The sequence below is a fragment of the Carya illinoinensis genome, chromosome 5, assembly GCF_018687715.1.
Source record: "Carya illinoinensis cultivar Pawnee chromosome 5, C.illinoinensisPawnee_v1, whole genome shotgun sequence".
Classification (NCBI taxonomy): domain Eukaryota; kingdom Viridiplantae; phylum Streptophyta; class Magnoliopsida; order Fagales; family Juglandaceae; genus Carya; species Carya illinoinensis.
In genome coordinates, this window is record NC_056756.1 from 14,972,355 (window position 1) to 14,984,830 (window position 12,476).

General features: G+C 37.4%; 1 protein-coding gene across 1 annotated transcript; it reads right to left on the minus strand.

Moving 5' to 3' along the window:
- Nucleotides 1-5,903: 5,903 nt before the first annotated feature.
- On the minus strand, nt 5,904-10,042 carry LOC122311249 (protein argonaute 7). The gene is made up of 3 exons (XM_043125719.1): nt 9,426-10,042; nt 7,692-8,928; nt 5,904-7,551 (listed from the first exon to the last, which is right to left on the minus strand). The coding sequence occupies exons 1-3, from the start codon at nt 9,763-9,765 to the stop codon at nt 6,093-6,095; spliced, it is 3,036 nt and encodes a 1,011-aa protein (XP_042981653.1). The 5' UTR covers nt 9,766-10,042; the 3' UTR covers nt 5,904-6,092.
- Nucleotides 10,043-12,476: the final 2,434 nt, after the last annotated feature.

The following is a 12,476-nucleotide window of genomic DNA, read 5'->3' on the forward strand; positions in this document are numbered from 1 at the left end:
ATAAGTTAAAATAAAAATTAAAAACTGAATAAAATATTATTTTTAATATTATATTTATTTTAAAATTTAAAAAAATTGAATTATTTATTTTATTATGTAATTTTTTAAAAAAATTATAATAATTAAATAAGATGAGATGAAGTAAATTGAGAAGAGTTATAAAAACAAACGAGACCAGATAGAAGGTTAAAGAAATTTTATAAAAATAAATTTATAAATGATATGTTATGTTTATTTGAACTTGCACTTCTATCTTAAACTAGTTACTTCTTTCTCTTGATAACTAATACTTCTTGGCCTCATTTGGATCACTACCACTAACCTTAATGCCAATCTGTTTCATCTGTCAACTCCAATCAAGAGGACAAGCAATGCCATTGATTCTCTAAAGACAGGCCAAGGTATGTGGTCCTCTAATCCCAATACCATTCATAATTCTTTCATAGAACATTTTAAGAGCATTTTCACAACCTCAAATCCAAACCGCCCAGACAACTTGGAGCATCTTTCTCCCTCCAAAATTACTCAGCTAGAGAATGCCTTCTTAACTTCAATTCTAGATGCTTTTGAGATTATAAAAAAAAAAAAAAAAGCCATTCAAGATACTCCATCTAACAAGGCTCCTGACTCGGATGGGTTTACAGGTCTTTTTTACAAATTCTACTGAGAAGTAGTTCAAAGTGATATGATAGAAGTAATCCGGAACTTTTTCCAAAATGGCCATCTTCTCAAAAATACCCACATAGCCTTGATACCTATAACTCAAATTTCTAAATTTTGTGCACCAATTTAGACCTATTAGTCTGGCAAATATATGCTAAACAATCATTTCCAAGATCTACGCTAACCGCCTCAAGGGCCAAGGCTACTCTCCCATCTATCATCTCCTCCTTCCAAATTGCTTTTGTCTGGGGGATGTATTGTTCAAGAAAATACCATAAAAGCTTAGGAAATCTTCTTCTACATGAAAAGGAAAAAAGAAAGAAAAAAAAAAAAAACTGATGGCCATTAAAATTGACATTGAAAAGACATTTGATTCCATGGAGTGGCCTTTCATTTTTACTACCTTAAAATGTCTTGGTTTTAGTCAAATATGGATCAACTGGATAACTCAATGCATTTCTACTGTCTCTTACTTTATCTTCATTAATGGCTCACCTCATGGATTTATCAAACCTTCAAGAGGTTTAAGGCAATGAAATCCCCCATTTCTCTTTCTTTTCATCTTGGGGAGTGAAGTCCTATCCAGATTGATCATCAGGGATATCAATGCAAAACTCTTTGAAGGAATCAGAATTAATAGAGAGGGACCTACAATATCTCACTTGCTATTTGCGGATGATTTGATTATATTTAGCAAAGCCACTCCCCAATCAGCACTGTCCATACTTAGTTGTCTCAATAGCTACTCCAAATGGTTTGGCCAAAAAATTCATAGCAACAAATCCATCATCCAATTTAGTGCCAATACCAGTTCCCACATTGCATCCTCCATAACCTCCATCCTCCCCTTCAAATCAACCATCTCATCAATCAAACATCTTAGTCTCACTCTCACATTTGGAAGATCCAAAAGTACCATGTTTGTTGAAATAATTGGGAAAATCCAGACTAGACTAAGTGGTTGGAGTTCGAAACTACTCTCAAACGCTGGCCGCACCACATTGATAAAATCAGTTACTAGTTCAATTCTATCCTACACCATGTCTTCTCTAAGTCTTCCTAAATTTGTTTGTAGGAAAATAGACTCATATCAAGAACTTTTGGTGGGGTTTTCATCCTAATAAGAAATCAAACTTCACTCCAAAAGTATGACAGTCCATCTGCCAACCAAAATCCAAAGGAGGCTTGGGAACAAGGCTCTACCTATTGATTTCAACTCAGCCCTTATCCCAAAGGTTGGATGGAACCTCACTACAAAGAAACCAAGTTTATGCCACAAATTCCTTTCCTCAAAATACTTGAAAGCATCATCCTTCTTGGAATTCATACTAAAAACATTTGACTCTTGATTTTGGAAATGTGTACTAAATGCTAAACCTCTCATTGAAGCCAACTTTTGCTATTAGATTGTCATGGCTTCAAAACAAAAGTTTGGACAAACCCTTGGATACCCTCTTTGCAGTCCTTCAGGCCAACTGTCAGAGATAATTCCATTCCACTAGACCCTACGTTAATTGTCTCAACCTTAATGCTAGAGCAACCTCGTAGATAGAATGATATTCTTCTTGTTACTTTATTCCAACTTAAAAGTGTCTGCAAAATTTTAAAAATTCACTTATCTCAAGTAGTTCACTCCTACATGACAGACAAACCAATTTGGACCAGTCATCATTTGGGAACTTTTTTAATAAAGTCAGGTTATGACTACATCATTTCACAGCAAAATTCCCCAGTTGTCAATAAATCTTCTTTCTCAAAATTAGATTGAAAAAAGCTTTGGAAAATCAAGATTCTGGAAGATTATTTCTAACATTCTTCCAACAAATTCTAGGCTAAAATGTCTCCTGTCATTCTCAGAAATGACACACTTTGCCCTTTACCCCATATGGAAGAGGAAACTACTAACCACTCATTCTTTAGGTGTGCTCACTCAAAAAATCTTTGGAGACTTTCTCCATGGCCTCTAAACATCTCTTCTTTGGCTGCACAACCTATCTAAAAGTGGTTAAAAATGATCTTGGATCCTTCCAATCTACTAAATTCTAACAGGGAGATGTCCCATAGTTTCTAGTTATTTTCTATCATTGCGATGGATTCGTTATGGTTTCTTAGAAATCAGATCACTCACAAACACTCCTACCAACCCCCCATCCCCTTCACACATTCATGATCAAGATCTTCAAAAAGCATAAGCTCATGTGGAACACAAAGACTAAAAAAAATTCATATTACTTGCATGGATCCCTCCCCCAATAGGTTGATACTCACTATCTCATGATGTAGCTGTCAGAACCAATGGGTCAACTATAGCCACAATCTTTAGAATAAATTCAAGAGATATCAGTTTTATAGTTACTCGACAGATAGACTCAATCAATCCTATTTTTGGAAAAGCCATGGTGACAAAATTGGAAATTGAGGAAGATATATTATTGTTGAAGGTGACAACCTATCGGCATCTAACTGATATTATTGTTGAAGGTGACAACCAAGTTGTTACAAATGCTATAATCAATCCTTCATCATCTCCTAACTGGTCCATCTTCAATATCCTCACAAATATTTCAAACTTATTGAAGGCATTCCAAAGTTAGTCTACTCAGAAAATTCATTGGCACCAAAATTGATGGGTGCATAATTTAGTGCAATAGGCCACAACTAACAATGTGTTTGACTGCATAGTCCTTATTAAAATACCACAATGTATATTAGACTTCCACAATGGAAAAAATCCTTCTAGCTCTACTATAGTCTCTTGAATCTAGACAGTAAAAGTGCCTCTATTTTCCTTATATATATATATATATATAAAATGATGATGCTTGCTTAGGAAAAAAAAAACTAGTACTTCTCTTATTAAAATAATTTATGTGATTTGATTCGAAAAGGATTGGTCCATATACTTAAAAGGTTATTTAATTGGAAAACACTAGTGTCACATAAATTTTGTACCGAAATTCTTTACCCAAAAAGTTTTTAATTTTTTTACTTAATAACTAAGTAAGTGTTTTTAAATGAATGTGATTTTTTTAAAAATATTTAAATAATTTTAAAAAATGATGAAAGAAAAGTTGAAAAAAAAGAGAAATTAATAGATCGGTAGGAGATTTCAGTGGAAGTCTTCTGTGGATATAGCAAGATCTTATTTAATTATGTCTAACAGAGAAACTATATATATAGTGATTATTTTAATATTTAATTTTTTCGCCTTAAAAAGGTTAGGGATAAATTATAAAGAGGAATGTTAGGGGTAATTTCTAAATATATAAATTTTGTGTAAACTTTTTATTAAAAAAAATAGATCTTACAAAAAAACAAGTGAGTTTTTTTTTTTTTAATAGTAGAATCTATTTTTTATACGAAAACCTGCAAAACTTATACATCTTAAACATGTAATATCGACTCACGAGAGAGAAAAAGAAAAGAAAAGAAAACGAGGTAGGTCATCTTTCGCACGTTCCAAATAGCACGTACACTTTTGTGTGCGACAGGGTGAGTTCCTTATTGTGGCTCCTACCACTTGCTGTGCTGTAGAAGGCCACGTTTATTTTCCAGTCTGTCTGTCCCTTCCCATGGCCGTGCAGGTACTTAAAAGTCGTATCTGACGCATAGGGAGAAAAGGGTGAGAGGTTAGTGTTAATAAAGAACCATGGGGAGAGATGGAGAGAGAGAAAGCGAGAAAAGGCTGAAGAGACAAAAGGGGAAGTCGAAAGTCAGACTTCACTGGCTTTACTTCGAATCCTATCTTTTCTTGGTTCTTGGATTGTTCCTTTCTCCCTCTCGTTTCTCCTCTCTCTCTCTCTCTCTCTCTCTCTCATCACATACTGTAATATATTCTTTGTTCAATTGGGGCTGGCACTGCTCTGGCCTTGGGGCAGTGATCCAGTTGGTGTAGTACCATGCAGTCCCTGTGGGGACCCCCAAGAATGGCTTTTAACTTTTTGTATTCAATCTCTTTTGCGTCTTCTGTTGCTCTGTACAACTCTGCTATACTTTTAATGGTGTTGCATGCATGGATCATACGTTTTCTAAACTGATATATATATATATATATATATATGTGTGCGCGCGCGCGCGCTCTGGTACTGTAGGTATTTAAAATGTAATAGGTGGCTATCTAGCTCTCTCCCTCCCTCGCTCTGTCATCCTCAGAAACCATCTTAACACTTCCATTTAATTGCCCCCTACATCCTAAATATTATCCCTCCCCATCACTTTCTTCATTATTTTACGTGGATCCTTCTCCTCTCTACTTCCTCCTTTATCTGTGAATGACAGATTAAAGTTTTTTTTTTTTTTCATTTTTTGGGAAAACAAAAGTTTATGCTTGATGACCTGTTGATCCTTATTCCCTTGTTCAATGCCGATCACAAAAAAAGTACCGATTCCATAGAGTTATGAGGGAAGAGATGTCTTCCTCGTCAGTCGGTCAAGTTAGCATCCAAGGTGGAGACATCCTCCATGAAAACATTGAAAATCAACTGAGACTAGGGATGGTACTACACCTTGCACATGAATCTGTTGTAGTCGTTGTTTTATATATAAAAAACATCTGAAAATATACACTTACATGAAAATACATTATTTTATTACGTGTCACTATTTGATTGGCAGATTTGTAAATTATAATCTGCTTTTGGTTTTGGCTAAATAATCCTTAATGTATAATCTTTTCTATATTGACCTACCAAGGATGTGTCCATAGACTTTGAGGGTAAAGGAGCAGTCTGGCCCTTAAAAGTTATTATTATTAATTTTTTTATGATCATGTCATTAAGGCTACTTATATCCCCTTTATTGCACTTTGGGTGGGTAGAATATGTGTTTTTTGTTATCCTTGACCGGATTTGGTCTCACATTCCGAATGATCTTCCATTAATCTAGCCCGACCCTTGGGCTCATATTATAAAGCCAAGTCATTGAATTGCATGGACGGCAATCGATATGATCGATGTTGTTGGCAATGGTGACAATGTGTACAACCTTTGTAGGTATCCAACACAACCAATTCGGGTCCAAATCTGCTACTATCACTCTACTTAACCAAAACGTAATGTTTCTGTTACCATTTGGGTCGGTTTTAAGTTTTAACTTTAGGCTCTCTGAGGCGTTTGTGCGCTCTCACATGTTCAGCTAGTCAAAAGCATGTCACATTCTTTGATATTTCTTTTACGAGGAAATGATCATGTAATCATTCACAACAATATTAAAAACTTCAAAATCTGTATCGGCAAGAGAGATTCTTGCAAACTGTAACTTTCTCGATAAAGATGATCAGAATGTTTTCCTACAGTTTGCATAATCAAGAGGGCCGCACATGACACGTACATTTCTTGAATCGAGTCTTCTTAGCCTACATCTCTGAGGAATCCAAAGTGTATATAGGTCATATGTAGTTAGAATTCTGAATGCAATTGCAGCAAGAAAAATCAGCAGTAAAACATGAGTTTCTTAACATTTTCACTAAGTTTCGGTAGAGGGGTTGCTTTAGGGGGGGCAGCTCGGGAGAGTGTTGGAGAGCTTCTCATGTAAGCTGAGGGCTCTGCGCGGTCAAGGTAAAGCCTGCCTCTGTATGCAGCGAGGTGGGCATAGTAAGCCGGAGGCACCAAAGAAACTGGCTTGGTGCATCTCACAAATGTGTAGCAGAGATTGTAAACGAGCTTCTGTAGTTCGTCAGAAGTGAACTGGCTTTCATCCCACAAGACATGGTAGTGGGTTGGCCTGCTTGTTCCTTTCACCCCCCAGTGACTACAAAGATAGAAATCAAATTCCCTCGGATGAGTAATCACAGTGTCAACCACTGTCCCTGGAGGAATATTTTCATCGGAAAACGGTGTTTGTGTGGAAGATGGATCATTTTCGAAGGGAAACAACCTTGTGTGATGCCTCTTCTGGACTACAGCAAAAGTGATGAGAGGTTTATAATCAGGGAATCTAGAACATGCCCCTCTAATTGCTTGCAGCTCCTCTTGGAGCACTTTATAAAATTGGGTTTCACTAACCCCATCTCTGAAGAAAATTATTCTCTTGGGGAGTTTGTTTACTTCCTGGTAAAAATCCTCAAGCAATTCCCCAACCATTGCACCAAGATCTTGGATGATTTCTTGTCGATGTGTTTGGGACCTCATTCTTGAAACATACTTGTTTGCTGCCGGCCAATTCATGCTGCCAACCACGGCCGCAACGGATGGGCTGAAATCATCAAGCGGGTGAGGGTGTGTCACATCAGCACCCATAAAAATCACTGGCTCATCAGACTGGAGTAGACGTGGGATTTGAGAGTGTAATGAATTGTATAAGGCAACCGTGCATCCGCCAACTTTGGCATTGATCTTGAGTGCCAAATTTGCCAGAAATTGAGAACTCAACTTGCTGAGATTCGGATATAAGCAGCACTGGCTGACAACCCCTATGCTTGTCTCTGCAATTCGCTTCAAATCTGCATAACCTTTGTGTCTTTTCTCCATTACACAAATAAGCAGCTGTAGATTGTTTAATGCCGCTCGGTGCGTTTTCTTGAGTTTAGACTCCAAAAGAGAGACATTGTTAAGAACTTGGGTTGATTCAAATTGAGGGCGAACTATCGTGTTTTTGTTGAGAAAGATGCCTAGTTGTTCACACCTCTGTGATAATTGGTTTATGAATTTTGGAATGTAGGACTTCTGATCGGAGGTGCCACCGAAACTTATCAGTGCCCACCTTTCAATTTGAGCTCCTTCAAAAACGTGGCTATCTAAAAGGTTCCACTGTCGGTCATGGCGGGAGGGAGTAAGATCTCTCACATGGCCACCATCACCAAGCTTTAACTTGGGAGGTTGTAGAATTCTTCCATTTAATCGTGTCATTTCTCCTGATACGTGGAGTTTGAATTCTCTTCCTTGGATCCCACTATCAAGATAGAAAAATATTTAACTAACAAACCAATTCATAGCCAAAACAAGAAAGTTCTAATAGCAGCAGAAAAACTTGGGAAAGAATCAACTTTCAAGTGATTAAAGACACAATTCATTCCCTAGTTTAACTTGTACCTTTTTGGCCCAACAGGTCCTCTCATGACTCCGTCTATAATGGCTTTTCGCTCTCTTGGTCGTTGGCAACCCATCTTAAGTATTCTTGCAGTTTGATCATCAGAAAGCTTCCCGAGAAACTTCTGACCTTCACAGATCATACAAAGCTCCATAGGAAGATAACATGGTTTACTCCGACTAATTTGCAAGCACGGCAAGTTTCTGAACTGTATATCATAATTATAATGCTCCTTGAAGTAAGTCACCAGCCTTAGGTTCTTCCCATCCCTGTCTGCAAACCAAAGATTTTCAGTAGCTTCATCTGTTAAGCCATAGACCCGGTATCTCTGAACACTTTCTCTGTGGCAAACAAAGACCCTAATGTTCTTCAATGCCTTCTCCACTTCCTTCTTCTCTTCACCAGTTAAACCCCTAGTCTTCCTTTGAGAAAGGTCCCGAAGAAATTCTAGACGCTTCTGCAAGTAGGGGATTACTCCAATGCTCTCATGGAAAGCAGTCACAGAGAAATCTACATTGAGTGCAAGCCCTTGTTGGGTTGGGCGAAGACTCTGAAAGAACCCTCTCAATCCAACAGCTCCACCCCCAATGTCTTTAGTTCCTCCCATATAATTCGAATACAGTGATCTCCCAACAGAAATACACTTCTCAGTCGGGCTTTCCCTTAAAATAACATCCAAAGCATGGAGATAATCTTGAGGAAGAGGGACCCAATCGTCTCCCTCCTTGCTTAGGTAACTACTTAGCTCCTTTCCATCAAATTTTGATACAAGTTTGATGTTTATCCGAAATAGTTTAAGCTTTTGATGCTTATCTAGCAAGTCATTGAATTCTCTATTTGGCAAAGTAGTCTTGTTAGTGGGGATTGGGAGACTTACATAGAATTCAAGCCTATCATTTTGGAACTCAACAGAGCTGTAAAGGTTCTTTCGACCATCATAGGCCGGAAAAGCACCAGAAAGCATAACTGGATTCTCCATGACCAGTTTTTGTTTGATCATTCGGGCAACCTCTTTCGAGGGATTAGGTGAGATTTCAACATTGTAATGAAAAATTCTTTGTGATGAATCAAATCGGACAAGAAAATGGTTGGCGAGGAGAGAGATAACTGGCCCTTCTATGCCGCCAGAATCTGGTCTCCTTGCAGCCACTAGTGATTGAGGTTGCCTTGCACCTATGACACCTCTTCCACTATCTCCTTTACGGGGTAAGCTTTTTGGCCTTTGGAGTCCCTCCGGAGCTGATTAGATAAGGAGAGAAAAAGATGAGTTAGACTGATTCAACTCCACTAACCAGAAAATTCAGATATTTTGAGGCTAAGTCGGCTATAGATTGTTAAGTACCTAAAACTACAAAAGAGAAACGTCACCATACAGGAGATTTCAAAATCAGAAATCAGCAGGACAAATATTTTTAGCAACTATCGTATATATCAATTGTAGATGCTCAACTACTATTATTGTCATATTTTGATCAGAAAGAGCAGAGATAAGAATGAACCAAAAGAAAACAAAAATAAGAGAGAATAAAGAGTAAAACAGCTCCTGTTGCTCAATTCTCAGCCTTCTCTATTGATTAGAATCTCATTGATACGCTGTGTAAGCAGAGTGCATATCCTCGAAAGAATCTTTAACCCCTAACCAGACTTGTGTTTTCAAAGAAGAAGCCCGCAAATAAAGGGGGGTGGGGGTGGGGGAGGGAACATAACAAATAAAAGAAGAGGGTTTTGATATTTACCCGGTGAAATTGCGACATTTTGGACCTGGGTATCTGAGGAGGCGGCAAGAGGAGGGTTATTCAGCTTGCATGAAGGTTTGTGGAGATGGGTTTTTGTCCTGAAGCCATGGTTTTGAGGGAGAGGAGGTAAAGTTAGCTGAAATGGCATTTGAGTGGGTAGAGGAAGCAGAGCTGGGTAGTATCTCTGATGCTGGTTCTGGTTGCAGAACCCATACTGATTTGAGTACTGTAGTAGCTGATGCTGATAGTGATACTGATGCTTGTGAGGATTGGCTGTGTCCCTGAAACTTCTCGTTTTGGTGCATTTCTTGTTAGCATTGGACTCTTCTGTCTGTTCCATCACTTACTTGAAAGGAAAACAAGAGTGATAGAGAAAAAGCAAAGGGGGGTAATGGACATGAGATTGAGAGAGAGAGAGAGGTTCTGATTTTGATATCAGTGGAAACTAGGAACTGGGAAATGAGAAAGGTGTCTCAGCAAACTGTACTTACAGCGAGAAACTTTGGGTTTTAGTTGCTAAGGTCTCTGTGTCCAGCACTAGTTCTGTATGAATGAGGGAACGCCTGGATATATTGCTTTATAAAGAACATTAATGAAGGCGTACTGTCTATTTGGAGTTGTGAAATATTTTGCTTTAAGAGTTTGTTAGGGCTTTAAAAAAAAAAACACACCCTTTTGACTACCTGTCAAACGTATAAGGTTATCACATATGTATTTTTTTTCCCTTCCAAATGTTTGTCAAGTCAAATGAGGAGGGAAATAAATAAAGGTACTGCTATTGCTATAGAAAATTATATGAATTGTGCTGATAGCGATGGGACCTTCAACTCCTACCTTACTAATATCTTAAGCATAATAATCCTGCTTATCCTTTTTGTCATTGACATTGTCTCATTCTAATTTTCTACTGTGGTCAAATGACTCTAATTCAAGCCTTTTTTTATCTCTGCAGCATCATCGTATTCATTATCCTCATCTTCCCCCTTGCCTCGAAAGACCAAAAAAAAAAAAAAAAACCTTTTGAATATAGACAGATTTACATGAGTTACTTTGCAGACTTGAAGAAACAAAAGAAAGATCCGACAAATCTCACCATGTCAGCTGTACCAAGAATATATCCTCTATGTCTATATGTAAAAGAAAAACTTCATGTACAATCAACAAAGGTAGGTGGGCATGCAAGGGGTAATAGGAACATGATACATGCCTACCATTGTAGCATTCAACTTTGGGAAATTCACCATCACGAGGTTTCATTGATCATATCCCGGGGATGAGCTACTGGGAAATTTAATAATCCAAAACAAGCTTAAACAACCATGGCATTTCTGCTAAATTGCTTTATGTGCTGGAATGAGTATAATTATCTTCTAAAGTTTTTTGCAGCTTGTTTTCAAAGCCTACTTGATAAGGGTCTAACGAGCCTACCTAAAGCCCCTATATATGTACCCTTTGACCTGTGGTGGAAACTGTTAAGTGAAGTATGAGAATCTTCTATTCTGCCTATTTCCTTAGAGCCGCATAGCAGCACTGAGGCACCTTTACATAGACCCTTAAGATTTAGAACTGAGATTTCAGGTGATCAAAACCATCCTCCTCAAAAAGATATAGAAAAAACCTTTCCTTCTTGTCTATTTTAGCTATTTTTTTCTCTTCACAATTAGTTTAAACCACTGCTAGTCTGCTACTTTTTGCCTACCTTTTGCCGCATCTTTTGTCAACATGACTAGTGGAAGGAGATGAGAAGGGGCCATTGATGCACTTGGGAAGGTGGGTCTCTTGAATTTTTAAGGATAAACATTGTTGGAATGCGGTAATGGGACAATATGATTAGTGTGGAGCCTTAAGGATATTCAACTCCTTTTAAGATTTGGACCACATCATACCCACTAATGTCCAATGCTTTTGTTTTATGAATCATACAGCATATATTGATAAAAGACAGGGAAGATTAGTCAGCCCAAAACAGTTGCTGACTTTGTGACATGTGGCAGAACCGGATTCGCCGTGTGCCTCACTGTTGTTCTTATAATTACCGGCCAAGAGGAAAAGAAACTTACCCAACATATTGAAATTAGGCAGTTGTTAATTAGTCCTCACTGAATTAAGAGTGGAAAATCCTAGACTTCAATCACCAGCCAACCCACAAAAGTTGTGATGATGGCTTCCTCTCTTTTTATTTCCCACCCTTTCTCCCTTTACTTTCATCATTGTGACAAATGAAAAAGACCACATGTGCTTCCTTGCATTTCCCCCAAAAATACTTCTCTGTCCAAGAAAGGTTCCAAGATGACATAATTACAGATAAGAACCGTTTCCAGATAAAATTCACACACACACACACACATGTATATGTATATGCATATATGCATAAACATGCATTCATACATTCCAAAATTAAAACATCTAGTTCTACATATGTATATTTTAAGTGAGTTTGCCTCGAAAAAAGAAAGCATGGACGTTTATTTTATGTGCATACAATGTTCATTTTAGAAAAGAGTCATGTGGATTATATTCAGATCACTCGTTTTTCAATCATTTGATATAAAAAAACTCCGAGAAAATGGTGAATAAAATTGATTGAAAAATAATAATAATAATAAAAAAACATCAAAAGACCAGCAATCATCCTAGTAAAGAAGTTGAAACATAGACAAAATATGTTTTACAGAACCAATGTATTACTGCTGCCACATGGTGGTGTACCAGATTTTTTAGGGGCAAAGATAGTAGTGGAAATCGAGTGGATATGGTACTATCTCTATTAAGTGGGATTTGACAGTGCAATATTAATGATTCTAATTATAATGAAAGTCGTATAAGTAGCCTAAATATGCACATAAAAAACAAGCAGAATGATCATTTGGTCATCTCATCATCCGATGATGCAATAATGTCAAGAATTTTCGTATTTTCAATCTCCTCATTAATTTACAAGTAAAAACAATTCACTTCCAATATTCAATGTAAATCGACTCCAAAAATTGCTGGTAAATCCCGTCATGATGGGTTCTATCATCTATATATGTTTCTAATATCATTTAAGAT

Bases quoted from the DNA above. Each gene is read 5' to 3' on its own strand.
- LOC122311249 (XM_043125719.1), bottom strand. From the start codon at position 9,765: ATGGAACAGACAGAAGAGTCCAATGCTAACAAGAAATGCACCAAAACG. The intron at 8,929-9,425 runs GTAAATATCAAA...TTATCTAATCAG, and splicing joins AAATGTCGCAATTTCACCGG to CTCCGGAGGGACTCCAAAGG. The intron at 7,552-7,691 runs GTACAAGTTAAA...CTATCTTGATAG, and splicing joins GGACCTGTTGGGCCAAAAAG to TGGGATCCAAGGAAGAGAAT.